The sequence below is a fragment of the Garra rufa genome, chromosome 6 (assembly GCF_049309525.1).
Source record: "Garra rufa chromosome 6, GarRuf1.0, whole genome shotgun sequence".
NCBI lineage: Eukaryota > Metazoa > Chordata > Actinopteri > Cypriniformes > Cyprinidae > Garra > Garra rufa.
In genome coordinates this window covers 34,921,136-34,944,598 of record NC_133366.1, presented here as the reverse complement: position 1 = coordinate 34,944,598, position 23,463 = coordinate 34,921,136, and the positions used below count along the sequence as shown (strand labels likewise).

At 36.5% G+C, this 23,463-nt stretch overlaps 1 protein-coding gene across 1 annotated transcript in view; it reads right to left on the bottom strand.

Annotated features, from left to right (window-relative positions):
• Window positions 1-23,463, bottom strand: part of adgrl3.1 (adhesion G protein-coupled receptor L3.1) — a 134,709-nt gene that overhangs the window by 62,787 nt on the left and 48,459 nt on the right. The window contains exon 5 of the mRNA XM_073842645.1: window positions 18,111-18,917. Within this exon, the coding sequence (XP_073698746.1) occupies window positions 18,111-18,917 (807 nt within the window). The remainder of the gene's footprint in view (window positions 1-18,110; window positions 18,918-23,463) is intronic.

Sequence of the window (23,463 nt, the reverse complement as noted above, 5' to 3'; positions counted from 1 at the left end):
AGACCCATCTTTTTAGCTGTCTCAGTCCGCTTGTTCGCTGTGCACCAGGGTTCGGATGGCAGCGTTCACACTTACTCAAATGAACCACACTAACAGAGCAGTCACACCAGAGTTTGTTTTGATCGAACCAAACATGACAAGTGTGAACACATCCTTTAAGTCAAATGCACCTTTTTTTTTTGTTTGGAGTGTTGGTCAGTTCCGTCACGAAATATAAGTCATTCATTCCGACCAATCAGGTTGTGAACGTATCACTATGCCTTTAGGTTCGGTATCTTTAGGTTCGCTTTTAAAAATGCCAGTGAGAACACTAAGCAGACCAGGACCAAATGTATCACTTTTCTTTTTGAAGCAAACAAACCGAACTACAAGTGTGAACACACCCACTCAGAACTGTAAGTATTAAAGGGGACACCAGATGTCCATTTTCCACAAGTTGGTATGATTCTTTAGGGTCTTCATGAAATGTCCACAACATATTTTGGTTAAAATTCCTCAATGGTTGTGTAAAACATCTTTTTTAACTTGTCAAAAACAGCTCTATTCAAAACTACCTGTGCATGGTTCCTTTAATGCTAATGAGCTACTGCTCACTTCACCTCTGTTTTCTGGTTTTTGTGTATTTTGTGGCATGTTACTATCAAAATTAATCCACTGTGTCCTCAGTGGCTCTGATGTTGGGACTTTTATGTTCACTTTTACATTCAAATACAAAACACCTGCATTGCATCTGACACATTGATGTCGCTACAGCTGCTTGAGCGTGGAAAAAATGTTGGACAGCGTACAACTGGCTGAGGTTGGAAATATGGTAATACGGGACAGTCAATTAGTGATAGTGGGTGGGGCTTGAGCAAAATGCTGTAATCCTGCTCAGAAAATGAAAACGCTTGATAATTGATACTGTTCAGATTTGTTGGGGATTAAAAAAAAAACGAGTGAATGGATTTTTATAATTGTAGGGTGGCTGTGTCCACACACTGCTAAGACACATTTGTGACCCTGGACCACAAAACTAGTCATAAGGGCCAATTTTTTAAAACTGAGATTTATACATCAACTAAAAGCTGAATAAATAAGCTTTCCATTGATGTATGGTGTGTTAGGGTTTAAAAATCTGGAATCTGAGGGTGCAAAAAAAATCTAAATATTGAGAAAATCACCTTTAAAGTTGTTCAAATGAAGTTCTTAGCAATGCACATTACTAATCAAAAATTACGTTTTGATATATTTAGGGTAGGAAATTTACAAAATGTCTTCAGGGAACACGTCAGGGAACACATAAGAGAAAAATCGATCTATACAATGCAAACTGAATTTTGCATCTGATGTCCCCTTTAAAAAAAAAAATCAGGGGATGTTTTTGACTAATTGAACAAAAATAAATATATTTCATATTTTCATTTATATGCACCAGCATAACAAAAAAGAGTAATAAACACCAAAAGAAATTACTCCAGCAGTGTCACATGATCCTTCAAAAATCACTCTAATATGCTGATGTGGAGCTCAAGAGACATTTTGTATTAACATCACTGTTGAAAACACTTGTGCTTGTCTGGGTTGGGGGAACATCCCCGCAGTACTGCCTACTTTGCAGATCGGCCACTGACCCTGCCCTAATAGATTTAGCACATGATGTACTTGCCGGTGCATAAATTATACCTGTAAATGTGCACTAACAAAACTGTGCAATCATAAGGCTGCGTGAGCCCTCGTTAGCACTTCCGAAAGAAAGATAGTTCCTCTTTCTTAGACTATATCCCACCAGACAGCTCTGGCTTATTATAGAGATGCACTGATCCAAATATCCCCTCACATCTCCTCTCATCACTTTTCCTGCCCTCTTTTCTCTTCTCTCTCTCTCTCCCCCACCTCCCTCTGTGCGGCAAATCTGACTGTGATTTTAAAGGGCCGCTGAGTGAAATGAAAGCACTTCCTGTTTCTATTTCTGTAACTGTCTGTGTGAGGAGCTACTGAGGCAAGACTCGGAAAGCAGCAGAGCATTCTACAGTGACTAATCGCTCACACACACGCTTCACAGACAGGCATGGCACCCTCCCTTCCTTTTTTCTCACAGAAACCATTAAATGACAAACCAGCCCTTTCATCCACCTTCCAAATCTCTCCATCGCTCCTTTTCTCGCCGATGACCGCCTGTCTGCCGTGCCCTCCGTGTCTCTAGATTGTCATCTCCGTGATACAGCCCACTCAGACACAATAGGGGTACAGATAGAGGGCAACGTGTGTGTTTTCCAACGAAAAGGGCGCTTTGATTGGCGGCCGATCAAAGGAAGTCTTCTATTCTCCACATCGGTGGAAAGATGGCTGACTCACTCCTTGAGGGTAAAGGTCATTTTATCCTCTATTACTCGAAACACTTTTAAAGGCAGCGCGACTTCAGAGTGGGCTTCCAGCGCGGTCTGTTAAGCCCATCTCTTCCTAGACTAACATGAAAGAGAAGGCAATATATAATCGGACGTCTATTTCTGACAACTGGCTCGTCGGAAAACCGCTATATGAAATCGGGTCATTTGATGTTTGGTCATACTTTCAGGTGTGACCGGAACGGCAAATCTTTCGGGGCTGCTCAATGCACACGGTCCTGTTAAATATGCCTCAGCCTACACAGAGACAGGAAACAATGTCACCTTGCTGATCAGGACTAGTCAGAAGACAGCGTCATGGCAACCACACAGCGAATCAGTGATTGGTCCAAGTTTGTGCTGCTGTTTATGATGAATTTTAAAATCTAGTAAAATATCCATACATCTAATTTAACAAAGATGCATAAATAGCAGTTTCATTTAAAGGGATAGTTCACCCAAAAATGAAAAATCTGTCATTAATTACTCACGTCATTCCAAACCCATAAGACCTTCGTTCATCTTCGGAACACAAATTAGAGATATTTTTGATGACCATAGGAATGCAACTACTATGTTCAATGCCCAGAAAGGTAGTAAGGACACTTTTAAAATAGTCCATGTTACAACAGTGGTTCAACCTAATTTTGATGTTTATGCGAGGTGAGAAAATTCTTAATTTGTGTTTTGAAGATGAACGAAAATGTTACAGGAAAAACATGAGGGTGAGTAATTGATGACAGAATTTTCATTTTTGGGTGAACTAACCCTGGTGAAAAATAAGTTTACTATTTAAAATGCATTTATTTCATGCTAAGTATACTACAAATATATTTACATATTATGTACTAAATAAAAAATACTCTGCAGTACTTTTGGTATACTAAACTGGTATATATAAAGTCTGCTAAATTGGAACAATTAATTTTATACTTAATGCACTTTAATTGTGCGGAAGTAGTGCTGAAGTCCAACTAAAGATATACTTAAGTATATTTGATTGTGCTGAAGCGGTAGCAAGTACACTTTAAATATTTGTCAAAGACAGATATTATTTAAAGATCATATAATATAGTGACATTAAAACATATTTTAGGCCTAATATTAAGAAATGTGCATTGTGCACAAGTAGTACTCCAAATAAATTGTAATTACAATTTTTATATCAGTAAGTCTTGAGCGATATGAACTATACTTAGTGTAAAATAAATGCATTTTAAATCTATTATATATATTATAAAATGAACAATTTCAGTGTTTTATTCAGCAAGGGTGCATTAAATTAAACAAAAGTGACAGTAAAGGCATTTTTAATGCTACACAAGATTTCTGTTTCAAATAAACACTGTTATTTTTAACGTTTTATTCCTGAACTAATAGGAAAAAAAATATTTTCATTTTCAATATTTTCATCAGTTATTAACACTGATAATAAGGTAACTCACTGCTTAACCACTTTACGTAGTAAATGTTCACACTGTGTTTGTTCACATCGTGAACCAAGTTGGTTCAACAATATAGGACTGTTATTAAAGACACCACACGCAGGATGTAAAGCAATAATTTATGCAATTAACTGATTCTACAGATCACAGTAAATGTCTGTTTATTATAGCTTATTTACATAAACAGTAGAAACCCTTTCATTTTGTTTAATCACATTAACAGGTAGTATTTACTGTGAATGGAGTATTCTTTACTCTCAAATACATGTGGTTTATTCGTTTAGAAGTTTTCTCCACAGTGCAATTTCTCTGAGGTGCTGCTATAATGAACATTGTACTACAAGGTTCCTTTATGTATTTATAGTATGCATTTGTTCACTATTAAAATGGTGCTCATTGTTGATACAGTATGTCAAAAATACATAGAATAAAATATATACTTTCCAAAGGGATGAAGAATATAGAATGAACTGCATGTTAGCGTTGATATTTTGTTGAAGAGCATGATCTACTGTTAAGTACTAAGTTCACTTCATACTAATGAGAAAATATACTGTTAACCGGTTGAAATCTTTGGCTCCAATCACACTAGATACTCTTTGTAAATGTTAATTAGAACTATGGACTATGGAAAAATGGACTACATTTTAAAATATGGTAAAACAGAAAACATTTTAAACTGTAATAATATTGTCAATATTACTGTTTACAGTATTTTGATTAAATAAAGGCAGGCTTTGTGAGCATAACAGACTTCTTTCAAAAACATTAACTTTTGAATGGTACTGTATGTGTCACAAAATATCTATTTCAAACTATATAAAACTAGGTATGTTGTTTAGAAATAAGACATAGTATTCGGGCACAAAATATTTGGATGCATTGTGGGTGTTTAATGTGTCCAAACATAACTGGTGTCAGTGACACCAATTGGTTAAAAGTAATTGCAAAAATGTCTCAGTGACATTAGTTTTGAGAAAAGGTCTAGAATCATTTGTATGCAAATGCCACTTGGTTTGATATTTTGTAAATAATGCAGTGACATTCACACATTTTTAAGTGTGACTTCAGTGTCCAAACACTTTTTGGGTCCACTGTTTAACAAAGAGATAAGCTATAGGTACTAAAAAGAGTGAGTTCAGAAACAAAGAATTTATAATCATAAAGATGCAAAAAAGCACAAATAGAGAGGAAAAATGTAAGCCAAGTCTCCTCTCCTCTTCCTCCTGTTATCAGCAGTATGGTAATAGCAATGTAAGTCCCCTTGGTGGGGTTACCACTGTAATCCGCACTCTTATCCTCTCAGATCTACATGGTGAGATGCTCTAGGTCAGCAGTCTGTGTAAACGTGTGTGTGTATACGTGTGTAAGTATATAGTTGAAATCAAAAGTTTACATTCACCTTGCAGAATCTGCAAAATGTTAATTATTTCACCAAAATAACAGGGATCATACAAATGCATGTTATTTTTAACTTAGTACTGCGCTGAATAAGACATTTCCTAATAATATGCAGGGGTGTAAACTTTTGAACAGAATTAAAATGTATACATTTTCCTTATTTTGCCTAAATATCTTTTTTTTAATTTAGTACTGCCCTTCAGAAGCTACAGAAGACACTTATATTTTTCCCAGAAGACAAAAAAAAGTTTAATTTACCCTGATCTTCAAATTAAAAAAAGTTTTCACCCCCAGCTCTTAATGCACCGTTTCCTTCTGAAGCATCAGTGAGCGTTTGAACCTTCTGTAATAGTTGGATATGAGTCCCTCAGTTGCCCTCAGTGAGAAAAGACGGATCTCAAAATCAAGAATTTATGGGACCTGAAGGATTTTTCTGAAGAACAGCAGGCAGTTTAACTGATCAGGACAAACAATGGACTCATGAATAACTATCACCAAAAAAAAAAAAAAAAAAAACACAGCTGTGGATCTTTCAGGTGACAACACAGTATTAAGAATCAAGAGTATGTAAACTTTTGAATGGGTTTACTTTTATAAATTTCGTCACCTTAGAATTATAAGGTTCTATCTGACATTTTTGTCAAAATTGAGTTATTCACATATTCTTATTCTGGGACAACTTATTTACATTATTTGATGTTTCTTTTGTAAGCTGTGTACATTTGGGGCCTTTTTTTTAGAAAACAAAAATGGTTCTGTCTACAGAAGTCTATGGAACACAAAAACTTTGGTGCTCAGAATGCAGATAGAACCTTATACTTCTAAGGTGACGATTTAACTAGTACTTTCTTTTGTGGACTATATGTAAACATCTTTTATGTGAAATATCTTATTCAGGTCAGTACTAGATAAAAAATAGCAGGCATTTTGTATGATCCCTCTTATTTTGCTAAAACTATTAACATTTTGCAGATTCTGCAAGGTGTGTGTAAACTTTTGACTTCAACTGTATGTGCGAGCAAGGTCCAAAATTAACACTTGCCATACCGCAAATGTGAGTAAAAATAGGTGTTTATTGTAATTTCATATGTTCCAGTTCAGTTTGTTGCAGCCATGATTCAGCTGAGATACTGTAAAACATAAAGTCATTTAGAAACCGAAATATGATTTATATTTAGATCCTGGCTCAAAAAGACATTTTAATAAAATGCCATTTATTAAAAACAGCTCTCTTTTGTATGTACGCTGATCAAATTTTCTTACAGTCAAGTCTGTGATATAATTGCAACGTGTTTCATAACATTTTCATAATTCAGCTATGAACTTACATTTGGCCCCATCAATCAAATCTTCAAAACACTTCACATACTTGCTTCTGAGTTCAATGAGTCAGTAACTCACAAGACAGATGTCCAAATGATATGGTCCTTGGTTCATTGAGTTAAGACAACTGCTCAGACTGATTCAGGAACAATTTCTTTAGACTTGTTTTGTGAAACGGTTCAACTGATTCAGTGAAAAGATCTAAATTTAAAATATCGATTTTCTGACAAAATGGACATCAGTAAGAATGAGCGCTATAAAGAATCTAACCTCACTGATGTAAATGATGTGAGCTACTCAAATCAATGTTATTCAAGTCCAGTGAAGAACATCTTTTAATTGCTTTGTCCTCAGTGGAAAATTCACAATTAAAGGTTTATCTACAATGCCTGAAGCAATGGTTCTCAACTGTTTGGACTCCAAAGCCCTCTATTGTCCACGGCAATATTCAAACATCCTGGATAAAGATTAAGGAAATGGATTTTAAAGCCTTTTTATTCACGCCATCTACATAATAGAATATTTTAGAGCTTGGCATGGCTAAAACATATTTTGTTGTTGTAAAAAAAATTACAAAATTAGGCTACCACATATATCCAGGTTTTTCAAAACAGCTGGAACCCTGGTTATTCAGAGAAAAAGCTGTTGTTAAGGGGTGAATTTAAATAAACATATATGTGACCCTGGACCACAAAACCAGTCATAAGGTTAAATTTGACAAAACTGAGATGTATACATCATATGAAAGCTCAATAAATAAGCTTTCTATTGATGTATGGTTTGTTAGGATAGGACAATATTTATAGGCCGAGATACAACTATTTGAATATCTGGAATCTGAGGGTGCAAAAAAAAAAAATCGAAATACTGAGAAAATCACCTTTAAAGTTGTCCAAATTAAGTTCTTAACAATGCATATTACTAATCAAAAATTACATTTTGATATATTTATAGAATGAATTTTACAAAAAATCTTCATGGAACATGATCTTTACTTAATTTCCTAATGATTTTTGGCATAAAAGAAAAATCAATAATATTGACCCATACAATGTATTTTTGGCTATTGCTACAAATATACCCCAGTGACTTAAGACTGGTTTTGAGGTCCAGGGTCACATATTAAAAAAAAAAAATTATCTTTTATGTCATATTAAGGCCTCATTGGAGGTTTGGTGAGGGCCCCATTTTGAAAACCACAGGGCTAAGGTTGTATTTTCCTTCCATTTCCATCAAAACAAAAATGTGAGGAACAAAATAATGACGTGTCTCTATATTTTTGTGACAGGTGCAGTATCACTGTGAGCCAGACGCCAGCTTGTGTATGATGCTGTGACTCAATGATCTGTGCTGTTTCACAAAAACAACTTTGTCCTATCTCATACGGGCAAACATTTAACAATTAAATCAAATATCCAATCAATATTTTTATGAAAATAAGCAATATGCAAAATACAGTAGCACTTATGTAAGAAATATTTATGAATTGGTAAATGTTTCCAATTTTCCCTCTACTGTCAGGTTCAGCACAAAGTTTATTTTGCACCCTGTGTTCGTGTAGGTGTGTGTGTTGATATGAGAATGTTTTTGAGCTCTGAAGTGTGTACATACAAGTGTGAGTGTGAACATCACTCCATTACTGATTGATCTGTGTGTTAAACTCCCTGCTGGCAGATCCAGGTGCATTCTTGTTCCTGCCGATCGGTTTAAATAAAGTTTTCCCTCTGTGCTGAGCTGTAATTGCCAATGGAGAGAGTTTTAACCGTATGTAAGACATTCTCTCATTTAATAAAAGCAGAGAACAGAAGTCTTCACTCCGCTAAAGGAGCACGGAAGCTATTCCACTTAAACTATCTGCGGTGCCAATCCTAACATATTACATTAGCATTAGACTTTAAAGCAAACCTGCAGGAAGATGATTCTGGTACGAGAGTGAGAGAGCTAGTCTGCAGAGAGCGTGCTTTAAAGTAAAGCAGATTAAACTGCTATCGCCTCGGCAGTAAGATTTCAAGATGTGTTTAAGTGAGAGATGGTGAGTGTTACATGTGAAACACATGTGTGCATGCTTTTTATTTCCGCTGTGTGAACATGCTTAACGGAGCAGAACTAATTTCATTTCTGTCAACCTTTAAAGCTATTTTTTTCTGTGATCTTTGGATGAACAGTTGTGTATGTAAGAAAAAGCTAAAAAAAAAATGAATGGCAGATACTGCTGATACTGATTTGCAAAGGCTATCTGTATTGTTTTAGCACTATATTCACCAATAGAACTATGCAAATCAGGTTGATAATAATGGGCGCTAATGATTTGCAAGTCACAATTCTCCATCTTGTTGGTTTCCCTTATGAAAAAGAAGTTTATTCAAGTGAGCTATTAGTATATTTTTTTAAACTAAAAAAAAGGAAAGTATACTTTCAATATATTTTTATGTGCTTCTCAGAAATGTGCTTTATATACTTCTGAAAAATATATTTTTAAGTATATATTTAATTGTTATACGCTAGGGGCTCTATTGCACTGTATCTTCTGTACAGAATTTCCGAAACACAATTGAAGAAGAAATCGAAACAACAGACACTTCAACATTTAATGTAACACATCACATGAATTGAGATATTTTTAATAAAATCCGAGGGATTTCTGATCCTGCATAGACAGCAATGCAACTACCACATTTAAGGCACAGAAAGGTTGTAAGAACTTTGTTAAAATAGTCCATGTGACATCAGTGGTTCAACTGTAATGTTATGAAGCTATGAGAATACTTTTTGTGCACAAAGAAAACAAAAATAACTTTTTTTTTTCCTCTTCTGTGTCAGCTTTTGGTTGAACCACTGAGTTACATGGACTATTTTATTGATTTCCTTACTACCTTTTTGGGCCTTAAACGTTTCAGTTGCATTGCTGTCTATGCAGGGTCAGAAAGCTCTCGGGTTTCATCAAAAATATCCTAATTTGTGTTCTGAGGACGAATGAAGTTCTTACGGGTTTGGAATGACATGAGGTTGAGGGATTAATGACAGAATTATCATTTTTGGGCAAATTATCCCACCATCAAAATATAATAGATATTGAAGGTATACTTATTTTTGGTAAGGGCTGTTCTGATTGCTACATTGTGGAGGTTGCAGTACACTATTGCAATTGGCATACATTACTGGGAATGTGCAGCATTACTCCACCACTGTGATCTAGACACCTGAATTGGCTCTTTAGAAATGTTGATTATATGCTTGACTGTACAGCCGGTCTGGATATATTCCCAGTTATATCACTCTTTTCCATTATGTTGAGTAACTCCTACCATGATTAATAGAAAATGTACACAAAATGTTTTTTTTTCAAACAAAATTCACTTTACTGTTCATTGGTGTTAATATCAGAAAGGCCAGTTAACAATAATATGTATGTTCAGTGCAAAAATTACATATGATAAACCTTTTAATTTGAATGAATAGCTAATTCATCTGCTTCCAATCCAACATTTTTTTATATTTTTTTTAAAATTTCTTCTTCAAAATAAAAATGGCCCAAAAAGATTCACATTTTTGGTTACATCCCTGCTGAAAAAAACAGCTAAAACCAGCCTAGGCTGGTTGGCTGGTCTTAGCTGGTTTAAGATGGAAGTAGCTAGTTTTAGCTGGTCTCCCAGTCTGGCCAGGCTGGTCAGGCTGATTTTAGCTGGTGGTCTCTCAGCCTGACCAGCTACTGTAAGACCACCCTGGCCAGGCTGGGAAAGTGTCCAAAACGCCTCTAAAACCAGCCTGGTTGACCAGCTAAAATCAGCCAACCAGCCTAGGCTGGTTTTAGCTGTTTTTTCAGCAGGGATGCTGGTATATAAAACTATGATTTGGTGGTGCTCACAGACTATTTTGCTAAGCCACAGTTGACAGCAGAGGAAGAATGCGGAAACAGACTCTCTTATCTTTGCACTTTTCTTTTTAGTGTTTTTTTGGTAAACACCATAGTGAATATTTAACAATGTCCTTACTACCTTTCTGGCTATTGAATGTTGTAGTTGTGTTGCTGTCTATGCAAGGTCAGAAAGCTCTCAGATTTCAACAAAAATCTTAATTTGTGTTCTGAAGATGAACAAAGTCTTACAGTTTTGGAACAACATTAGGGTGAGTAATTAATGACAGAATTTTCGTTTTTGGGTAAACTATCCGTTTAGGCACTGTTCTGAACAGTCAAATCACATTTGAAAATGATGTTAATTGTTTTGTGTTAATGTTAAGAGGCCCATTAGCTAGTGCACTTTGTAGCTGGTTAATCTGAATTATGTGTAATATTGAATAGGATGCAGGTTTTAATGCTGAAATACTGGGCAAAAAAGTAGGGGAAAAGCTTAAATTTGCACTAACTATTGACAATGAGAGACCTATAAAAAGAAAAAGAATCCGAGAAGCAGCAAAAGAACATCAGAGATACAAAGAGGAGAGGAAAGCACATAACCGGGCAAATATAATCTCTTTCAATCTCTTTATCTTCTCTCTTTACTGTTCCTGTAGATCCGAATCCTTCAACGTCCTCCCAGCTGACCTGAATGGCAGAGCTTTCTCAAGCACTTAAACTCTTCCAAGAGAAACACACTTTGTTCAGGGACGTGCAGCACATGTACAAAACTTAAGCCCATCATCTATTTATAGTATAAAACTGTACCAGCGAGCTTAAAGGAACTGTATGTAAGAAATTTATATCAGCTAATCAAAAAATGGCCCTGACATGTCACTAGACATTAAGAAATCATGTTCATTTCAAATACTTATATCACTGACAACAGTGGTCCGGCCAGGATACTGTCATTTAAAAGTGAAAGTTGCAGCTCACAACTGATGTTATTGTTGTCATTTTGTGTTTTGGTCTGAGGCTCCACCCTCCAGCTATCTACTAATCACGAAGTCAGTAGAGTTTCGTCATCCGGGTTGCCAGCTCTGCTCTAGTTACAGCTGCAGCTACAAACGTGTCGGATAAAACATGTATAACGTTAAAAGACTAAACTAAACTAAACTAAAAGACCTTGTTATGAATCCGAAATACGTCGTGACAAAGTCCGAAATAAAACAAGGATTTGTATAAGAGATGCCTTTGAAAGATGGAGACGGCTGAAACGGATCCTAAAATTTTAATTTTATTTTGTGCTGAATTAATACTAACTAACTAGTACTAACTCCCATCGAAAAGTAGGGGGTTCAACATGTGCAAGCCCTTACATTTGCTATGTTATATTTAAAGGGATAGTTTATCCAAAAATATAAATTCTTTCATTAATTACTCACCCTCATGCCGTCCCAAACCTGTAAGAACTTACATCTTTGGAACACTAATTAAGATATTTTTTATAAAATTCGAGAGATTTTATAAAAAAAATGGCACGTTCAAGGCATAGAAAGGTAGTAAGGACATTGACTATTTTATCGATGTCCTTACTACCTTTCTGGGCCTTGAACATGCCAGTTGCATTGCTGTCTATGACAGAATTATCATTTTTGGGTAAATCTACCATCAAAATATAATAGTGAATATAATATAATACTGAAGATGTTGTTATGAAACCATGAGATCCAGACATTTGACGGGAGACACTGCATTCAAAAACACTCTTAAGGTTCTGGCCTTTTTGGTTTTTCATAAAGTGTTTTTTCAGACTATAGTAGAAAAAGAAAACATCCAAAAGACACTGTTAAGTGTTTCTATAGCACTAGAACACTTAGTTCTTCATTATCTACTTTTGTCAATATATTTCAATTACAATCCATATTTTTAAAAGGCCGTTTTCTCCTACACTGAGCCATAAATCTCCACTTCAGTAGCACTTACACACACCAAACTTTGCTTTTTTATTCCAGTCTATATCCTGAAGGTTTTTTACAGAGGGATTTGTTCATAATTTGCTTGATTTTATACATTTCATTCCCTCAAAAAAAAAAAAAAAAAAAAAAAACACCTGCAGTGTCTCGCCTCTACTTAAACCAAAGTTTGCAATATGGTGGTTGTAGAAAACAAAGTCTTGCTTTTCAATAAAAAGATGTAACTGGCTTGTTGTCATTGGCACTGCTTGCACTTTTTGCGCCGCATGCGCATGAGCAGGGCAAACATAAAAAAAACTTTTTTGAAGGCTGATTTAAACATTGCCGTCAGTTTTTTATTGTACAGCTGACATATGTTATCGAAATGGCACATGGTTTTTGACATTTCAGTCTTTTCCCTTTCCAGTAGATTGGAGGTGTGCTTGCGTGACTTGAAAATAGCTGCCCTGGGGCATTGACACAATGACTGCAGAGTGAACCAACATGCTACAACAGGGATTTAAGATAATACCAAGTTACTACAGTTTTATTGTAGTAACAATAACTCTAGTAACTACAGTATTTGTGAGGAATCTATGGCTACACTCTTAAAGGAGTAGTTCACTTTCAGAACAAAAATTGACAGATAATGTACTCACCCCCTTGTCATCCAAGATGTTCTTGTCTTTCTTCAGTTGTAAGGAAATTATGTTTTTTGAGTAAAACATTTCAGGATTTCTCTCTATATAATATAGTTCTATGGTGCACCCGAGATTGAACTTCCAAAATGCAGCTTCAAAGGGCTTTAAACGATCACAGCCGAGGAAGAAGGGTCTTATCTAGCAAAACTATGGGTTATTATTTTTTTTTTATTACAATTTATACACATTTTAACCTCAAATGCCTGTCTTGTCTAGCTCGGCAAGACAAGCGTTTGAGATTAAAAACTATATAAGTTGTAAATGTTTTTAGAAAAAAAAAAACAATTGTTTCGCTAGATAACACCCTTCTTCCTCAGCTTGGATCATTTAGAGCACTTTGAAGCTGCATTTAAACTGCATTTTGGAATTTCAAACTCGGGGGCACCATAGAAGACCATTATATAGAGAGAAATCCTGAAATGTTTTCCTCAAAAAACACCATTTCTTTACGACTGAGAAAAGAAAGACATGAACATCTTGGATGACAAGGGGGTGATTACATTATCTGTAAATTTTTGTTCTGAAAGTGAAATTTAAAAATAAAGGTGCTTCACGATGCCATAGAAGAACATTTTTTGTTTAAATGGTTCCATAAAGAACCTTTAACATCTGAAGAACCTTTCTGTTTCACAAAAGATTCTTTGTGGTGAAAGAAGGTTCTTCAGATTATAAAAAGGTAAGAAAGAGATGAGAAAGAACCTTTGACTGAATGGTTCTTTGTGGAACCAAAAAATGGTTCTTCTATGGCATCGCTTAAAGAACCTTTTAAAGCACCTTTATTTTTAAGAGTGTAGGGCAGCAACATTTGGTAAGGCAGTCTGCTTTTTTGACAACAAACCAAAAATATGGGTCAAAAGAGTTGAAGAATTAACTGTTTAAAGATCTCAATTAAAGCACCCACGTAACAGCGGTGCAGTACATTTAAGCTGTGAATGCTCTGCATATAAATACAAAGTTAAAATTTAAAATTTGTCTTTTTCCCAGTTATCACTATTACGTTTTTCTTTAAGTTGGTCTAACGTATGTAATTTCCATTTATGTTACTGATTGACCTACTGTATTTCTATATTTTGATTCACATTCTTGTACTTGTTATTGTATTTTTTAATAGAAATGCAAGGAACATTTTTCTTTAGAATCATGATTGTTAATTTATTAAGAATCGTGCCGTTCTAAAAGAGTTAAGTCTATTTCTAGAGCATTTTCTCCTCTGCTGTACTTGACAGAATGTAGATGTTTTTCTCTTTCAAAGCTGACATGCAGACAAAATGAAAAACTAATTAAACCAAGATAAAATTTAATTAAAAGCTGAACTACACAAAGATGGTGTTGTTATAGCAATATTCTCTTTGATATGACCACTAGACAGCGTCTGATCTGCATTAGTTTAGGTGGCTAACACTCCCGCTCTAACTCGAGCTTTACAAGATCTTTGATGTGGAGCATGTTAATAAAGAAAATGAATGCAGGCAGGGTCATTAACAAGCACCTACGTATATTTGCACCTGCAGATGAGGTCCATATATATTTTTAAAGCTATTTACACCTTTTGAGATATGTTTTGAAAACTAAGTACTAAATTCAGTAAATCAGTGCGTGGGTTTCAGAAACATACAGTACAAATATTCAAAGATGAAAAGTGTATTAGTTGTATTTAGTGTTTGCTTGTTGTGTAAGCTGTTCTGTAATAAACTGACAGTGCATGCGAGGATCTATTTGCAATTTATTAAGCAAATCTCATACAATATGCTCGATTTGGACCCAGTTAAGAGCAAAGAGATACACTCTGCTCTGCTCTAATGGGGATGTCAGTAGATGCTGGAGATAATAACTGTTAGTTTACACTGTAGATAATGATTAATTTAGCTGCATTTCAGCTGAGCTGGCAAGCTGACTAAAATTGCAATACAATACAGTGTAAGTAGTGTGCCTGAACTCTAAATGCGAAGAAGGAATAAAGTGAAAAACAACCTGACTAATGGACTGTGATAACCTATACAATAACATTCTCTGAAAATGTAAGTCAGGGAAAAAATCCTGAAGGTCTCTTTTATCATTGACATGAATACTTATATGAGTGAGCAGAAATGACAGGGCTTTCTAACTCTGCCAGTTTAGTTCTTCAAAGTAGATTTGTGACTGACAATCACAGAGTAGAACAATACTTGTAAAATAAATTCTGACTGTGTGGGGAGCAATAAATTTCACCCTTGACAGCACACATTTAAAGGGGCAGCTCACCCAAAAATAAAAATTCTGGCATTATTTATTCACCCTTGCCAAGAAAAGTTAAATAAAAAATAAAAAGTAGTCCTTGCTCTGTATTCAAAGTATCTTACAGGGATAGTTCGCCCAAAAATGAAAATTCTGTCAGTAATTACTCACCTTCATGTTGCTCCAAACCTTTATGACCGTTCATCTTCGGAACACAATTTGTTTTTTTAAATGAAATTCTAGAGATCTCTGATCCTGTATAGATAGCAATGCAACTACCACATGGACTATTTTAATGATGTTCTTACTCCCTTTCTGGACCTTGAACGTGGTAATTGCGTTGTCTATGCAGGGTCGGAAAGCTCTTGGATTTCATTAAAAATTTGTGACCCTGGACCACAAAACCAGTCTTAAGTCGCTAGGGTATATTTGTAGCAATAGCCAAAAATACATTGCATGGGTCAAAATTTTAGATTTTTCCTTTATGCCAAAAATCATTAGGAAATTAAGTAAAGATCATGTTCCATGATGATTCTTTGTAAAATTCCTACTGTAAATATATCAAAATGTAATTTTTGATTAGTAATATGCATTGTTAAGAACCTAATTTGGACAACTTTAAAGGTGATTTTCTCAGTATTTTGATTTTTTGCACCCTCAGATTCCTGATTTTCAAATAGATGTATCTCGACCAAATATTGTCCTATCCTAACAAACCATACATCAATAGAAAACTTATTTATTGAGTATTCATATGATGTATACATCTCAGTTTTGTAAAATTTAACCTTATGACTGGTTTTGTGGTCCAGGGTCACATATCTTAATTGGTGCTCTGAAGATGAACGACGGTCTTACGGGTTTGGAATGACATGAGGGTGAGTAATTAATTATTTTTGTGTGAACTAACTCTAAGTAATAACATTTATTTGATGAAAAGACCAACCTTTCAGCCATTATTTACTGATTCACTGATTCACTGACAGTTTTCCCCTTTGGTAAGCTCTTACAAATCAATCAGTCTGGTCTGAACTAGACTCGTTGCTTGTCTAAAAACAAACTGCTCAACAGAACCATTTGTTAACTGATCCTGTTCACAAATTCAACTCACAGATTCAATGGTTGCAGCAGTTCTTGATTAAACAAGTCACTGGAAGAGAACATTGTGTAATGCATAAAAAGATTTATATTTTGGTCTGATCCTGTTCCACAAAAACTTGTAGAACTTCCAAAAACATGAGATGTACGGACTACTGTTATCATGCTTTTACAGTTTCATGACTAAATAATTTCAATTGTAATATGGTAATTGCTCTTCTAAACACCAGTCAAACCAAAAATTATTCAGACACCAGATATAATTTTTTTTATTTCTTTACTAGTGGGTGCAGGACACTGTAGTTTATTTTTATACGTGAGAATAGCAAAATAAACTGTGACATATTACACACAAATTCTTCATACAGTGGACTGCCATTAAAATTGATAAATAGAAATTGAAGAAATTGGTACTTTGACCTGACCATGTTTTGTTACATACTTTTCTATCAAAGTCTATCAAGATGAATTTGTTCGGACACAGTTTAACTCCAGAGTTCTTGTCATATTTTATTATCATTTTCTAAACTATAGTGAATAAACTGTGGTAATTAGGGCTGCATGATATTGGGAAAATATGCGATATTGGTGTTCAATATTGCGATAACGATATTTCTTGCGATACTACATTTCCCTAGAGAAATGCTTTAATAATTATTATTGTTATTATTATTATCTATTTTTAAAATCACTTATATATGTAATGATCATGCTAAAATAAACAGGTAATAGATATTCTTCTGTCATCCGAATTAAATCTAATTCAGGCAAAAAAAAAAACTATATCAAGGAAACACAATCGCGCTATTCGCGTGTGAAATTCACTACAACAGATGCAAATTCGCGTCAAGGGAGGGGCTTCTGCCACTTGTCAGCGGAAAAGTAGTTGTAAAATACGGTGAATAAGCTCAATTTGCTGGCTTTAACTAGTTTGTAGTCTCAATAATTATATATACATAGCTCAAATTAAGTAAAGAGCGTTTTTTACAACTTACCAGATTGTCTGACCTCCTCACTCACTTTTTTCTAAGCAAGATCCTTTTTATTCCTGTTTCTATAAAAGTACTAAGATGTATCATACAGCTCCGAGTATCCACATACAGTGACAATGATTTTGTCCTCCATTGTCGTTTCGGATTTCTGCCTCCGTCACTACTAGAGCAAGCTCCTGATTGGTTAACGCGGCGCAAATTTTTGCCAAAGTTCAGATTTTTCAACTTGCGTGATTCGTGTGAATGACGTGTTATGCGCATCAATTTGTGTTGCATGATTCGCACCGCCTCATTCACAGGGAGGTCTATCGCATCTTTGCATTGACTTGTAAACATGTAAATCACTCGCGCTTGATGCGCCATTCGCATCTGGTGTGAACGCGCCATGATAGCTACAGTAAGTGTGTCAGTTTAAACTAGCGGCTGAAACCATATTAATCCACCAATAAAAACTGATCAATTTTCTGGTTGTCACCAGAAAAACTGAACCAGAAAGGGAACCAGTGTAAATAACCTCAGTGCTGTTTGTGTTCTAAGTGGAGTAAAAGGCACCTTGCACAGAACAATCAAACCAGATTCTCCTTTCAGTAGCATTTGAGATAATTTATAGTGTTTGCAGATTGATTGAATCAGCCTGAGACCACCTGGAGTGCTCGAACAAATTAGGTGTAAAAACATTAAAGATTACAAAATAGTGTCACAAATGTAAGTATTTTTAATTCTAATTTAATACTATATGTGGGAATGCTATGCTATATTTAGGGAAAAAAGGAAACTCACCAAAGCCCAGTCGGTTGTCATTGTTTCCGAAGTCGAGAGAATATATGACAACATGGTAGTTGTTCCACACGTACAGCAAATTGTCTCGGGGGTTGTAGTCCACAGCTGCGATGTACTGGTAGGAGTTTGGGAAGGGAATGCTGAGGTGTGTTTCACGGCTCTTCTCTGTGTTATACATATAGTCAATTTTATTCCCCAACGCTTCATTATCGTCATCTTCGTACACGCTCTTCACTACGTACAGGATTCCGCAGATCATAAAGGCATTGGAGGCCGATCGCTTATCGTATGACGTATCCCATGACCCCTCCACTCGGAGTGTGTAGGGATTGAGCTGACTGACCACAATTCGTCCATTGTTCTGTTCAGTGGCGTAAATTACCCAGAGTCCATTTTCATCCACTGCCAAATCGATGTCAGATTTTCCACCCCAGCGATATGGTGAGGTGTCATGGTAATTAGCGTTAGCGATAATCGCCTCTCCACTCTTGATACGAGTTCGCAGGTCAAATTTAACAATGTTGCGTGTACGTTCCTTGTTGAAGAAAAGCGCACCATCGTACACCACAAACCCTGTGCCGTCCACACGATGGGGTAGTTTGTATGTCGTGGTAGGCCGACCTGCAATAAAGTCCTCTTTAGATGAGTACTCAGTTAGTGTATCTGTGCGGTAAGGTGTCCAGGGCATATAGTAGATCTTGTTGGATGACTGTAGGGGGTCTTTACACCATGATCCAGACTGGTGGTCTGACTCAAAGAGGTGTTCACTCTGGTACACACCTCTCAATACACCTGGACAGAGAAAGACTGAAAGAGGAAGAGAGGGAGTGAGTTGCAATCTTTTTTTTTTAAATAGAATTCAATACTTTACTTTAATACTTTTTGTCCTATCTATTAATTATAAAAATACATGAAATGCAGTTCACGCACATATTGGCCTACTGCACTCTCTTTTATGAAAAGCATGTTTTTAATTTCTGAATTAAAATTCATTTTGAGAACACAAAGTCAAAAATGTCAGGGTGATAATTGTCCTGATTTAATGAAAAACCTATTTAAAAGTAAGTTATTGCTAGAAAGACGTCCTTATAAAGTAGTGTTCATTTTGTTAACAAAAACTATGAGGAAAAATGTTCTTTGACCAAATTTTTTCCCATGACTAAAACAAGACAATGACAAAATGACAATAAAGTCAATAAACAATAACTTTACTGTATCAGCATGCAAAATGTATTAAAAAAATACACCAAAATCTTACTACACAAGCTTTCATTTGTGCAGTTGCCAGATATCAAATGCTCAAATCTCCAAATCACACCTTCTCTGATAAAAAGATACATTTTCTGCCCTGTGTTTTGCTTATTTTTTTCAATCTGGCAACCCGCACACGCCTGCTCTTCATTATGGAAGCTCCAAAAAACAAGTAAGCTGAAGTTTAGCGATCTCCATGAGATGTTTGACTTAAATGAAAGTGTCATTCAGCCAGTTTGACACAGGACTAAGACTGATGTCTGAAGACTAAGACTAAATTAAAAAATGGCTGACAAAATTATTTCTAAGGCTGACACTGTTATTAAGTACTTAAGAGTGATCTTGTATTATGTCTTTGAAAAAAAAAAAATAGACAAAAACTTTTGTCCACTAAATCAAAGTCATGCGGTGCAACCAAAAAATCATGTGGTGCAACCAATATGTGGAAATATGAAAAAAAGGCTACATGCAGACCCTCATGATTGTGTCAAGGCCAATATGTTTCTTAAAATATCAGATTATTTGACCCTTTTATACTGAGGCAAGATTAGATCAGATTGTAAAACATCATGTGGTATTGATTAAGTATATTTACACTGCCACTCAAACATTTTTGGACAGTAAGATTTTAAATGTTTTTATAGGAGTCTCTTTATTCTCTTTATTTGATACAAAGTACAGCAAAAACAGAACAATTTTGAAATATTGTTACTATTTAAAATAACTGTTTTCTATTTGAAAATATTTTAAAAGGTTATTTATTCCTGTGATTTCAAAGCTTAATTTTTTAGCATCATTACTCCTTCAGAAATCATTCTAATATTCTGATTTGCTGTTTAAAAACATTCATTATCATTATTATGTTGAAAACCACTGAGTAGAATTTTTTCAGATTTCTTTGACAGTTCAGAAGAACAGCATTTATTTGAAATAGAAATCTTTTGTAACATTAAAAAATGTCTTTATCATCACTTTTGATCAATAAAAAGCATCCCCCACCACCAAAAAAAAAACACACAATAATATTCTTATATTATATTTAATTAGTATTAATAACTTTTATACAGATAATATATACATGCATCAGCACATTCAGCAGATAGCCATAAAATCAAAATAAATTTTCTTATAATATATTTTACCTAGCTGACAAGGATCACTCGGTCGTTTTGTGTCAAACTCAAATGCAGTTACACCGCGGGTTTTTGACCAGCGAATGTGTGCAATTTGTCCATCATTAAAACGACGGCATCACATTACGTCAACATCACACCGGTGTGGTGATGCATTATATGAACCTTTATAGACATGTGTTTATTTCATAAAGACAACGTTGCATTTATTCAAACAACAAGATATTTTACCGTTACAAGACGAAGAAGTTCATCTGCTTCTGCTCTATGACTCTGACTGATGTGCTATAACGTGAGTTCGCGGCGCTCAGGGGGCCGAGTTGTGAAGTTTGACTGACAGTTTGAGCGGTTCTAAGGGGCCGTTCACATGTCGCGCCTAAAAACGCGTGGAAAACGCTAGGCGCGCCGCTTTCTTCCTTAGGGGCCGTTCACATGTAGCGTCTTTTGCACGCTCAAATTCGTTATTTCAAACGTAGGCGCGCGGCTTGCGCGCGCTTAAGGGGCCGTTCACATGTAGCGTCTTTTGTGCACTCAAATTCGTTATTTCAAATGTAGAAGCGACATAATGGAAGCGACGCGTCCGCGACGCGCACACGGTGCGACGCGGTCGCGACGCGCACAGGGTGCGACGCGCTCGTTTTTTCCAGGCGCGTCCGCGCCGCATCGAGATAAAAACATCTCAACTTTTCAGAATGCCGCAAGCGCACCGCAGGTCATGTGACATGAACCAACCAATCAGCTTAGGGGCCGTTCACATGTCGCGCCTAAAAACGCGTGGAAAACGCTAGGCGCGCCGCTTTCTTCCTTATCAACAAAGCGCTCGGGCGCTTGCGCTCCGGAAGCGTCTGCCGTTTCTAAGCAACCATCAGCTGCGCTCTAGCTCCAAGCCTATGCGTCTCATGCATTGTTTCTTCTATTAGCGTCAAAATAATGGGGGCTTGACAAATCATAAAGTTCAGGAAATCCCTGGACCACAATGATGAGCTGCTCCTCCATGTTTCTGCTGAGGTTTCAATGTAACGGAAAAACGTGAGGAGGAAGCTGATTGGTTAGTTCATGTCACATGACCTGCGGTGCGCTTGCGACATTCTGAAAAGTTGAGATGTTTTTAAAATCGATGCGGCGCGGACGCGCCTGGAAAAAACGAGCGCGTCGCGACCGCGTCGCTTCCAATATGCGCGCGCAAGCCGCGCGTCTCCATTTGAAATAACGAACTTGAGCGCGCAAAAGACGCTACATGTGAACGGCCCCTAACGGTGCGTTCACACTACAGCGTCAAATTTGCGCTCAGTGTCGCTGGCAACGCTACAACGCCACTGCTTTGGGGTGTGTCAAATTTAGGGCAGAGCACGCCTCTGAAAAACAATGTTCACACCCTATTTACATTCCATTGTCTTCTTTTAACGGCGGTTCGCAAACTGAACACTGGCATGTAATGAAAGCATGCAAAGTGTATTTACGTGACTTTGTCAATAACATTTGATTTCAGCTCAGTAATCCACCAGTTTCGAAAACACGCGTCATAATCTTCCCTTGCCTACTTCTCACAGCGATTGGTTGTCGCCCGGCGTTTTGCGCTCGAGATTTGCATAAAGTTGAGGAATGCCCAACCTTTTGACGCTCTCAGCTGCTCTCAACGCTTTCTCCGCGCCGCTTCCAATCCCAAAATGCACCACGCGATCGTTTACGCGCAACTTCCATATGAATGAATTGAAAACGCTCGCTTCGCCCCGCTCGCTACGTGCCAGTGTGAACGCACCGTTACGGTGTGTTCACACTACAGCGTTAAATATGCGCTCAGTGCCGCTGGCAACGCTACAACGCCACTGCTTTGGGGTGTGTCAAATTTAGGGCAGAGCACGCCTCTGAAAAACAATGTTCACACCCTATTTATGTTCCATTGTCTTCTTTTAACGGCGGTTCGAAAACTAAACTGTAGCATATAATGAAAACATGCAAAGTACATTTACTTTTGCTTGACTTTTTCAATAATATGTGATTTCAGCTCAGTAATCCACCAGTTTCAGAAACACGCATCATAATCTTGCCTTGCCTACTCTTCACAGCGATTGGTTGTCGCCGGCGTTTTGCGCTCGAAATTTGCATAAAGTTGAGGAATGCCCAACCTTTTGACGCTCTCAGCCGCTCTCAACGCTTTCTCCGCGCCGCTTCCGATCCCAAAATGCACCACGCGACCGTTTACGCTCAACTTCCACATGAATGAATTGAAAACGCTCGCTTCGCCCCGCTCGCTACGTGCCAGTGTGAACGCACCGTAAGAGATGCGCTTTTTAATGCCTTTAATTGGTTAAATATTTGTCAAAAAGACAAACAGATGTAAAGGGTTACCAATAGCATTGATTTATAAATTTAAAAAACTCCCCAAAAAAAGGGCACTTCCGAGTGTAATTACAAAAAGGGCATGTGCTCTGCACAGGTTGAGCCCTACCTTTGCACGTGCCTGATCAGATTGAGACATTACTTGACAATTATATAACAACATTCAAAACTACATCAAATTAATATGAATTCAAAGAGCACATTTCTCAAGAACTTGTGTTTTTAAACCAGATTTTTAAAACGATTTCTCCTTTTCTTTACTGTAAACACTCTTTTTTTATGTCATTGATCCATATAACACACTAACAACTGCAATGGTCTGCAACCGAAGTTATCAGAAAGCTATACGCTTTGAGCCAGAGTGAGAGAGAGACATCTATTAAATCATATCTGATGACTAGTAACCCGATTTATAGTTCATGACTCCTGCAGAATCCCTCAGGAGGTTCTGAGAATCTGTCTCACCGACTTCTCTAACCCTGAGGAAAATTCACACAGTGCGAACACTTACGTGGGGGGTGGTTAAGAATCATCACCCTATTATTCCTGGTACGTTAAATGTGAAGATGAAAATAATCATCTGTTAAGCCTTATGCAAATCAACCTTAATTTGTCCTCCAGAATTACAG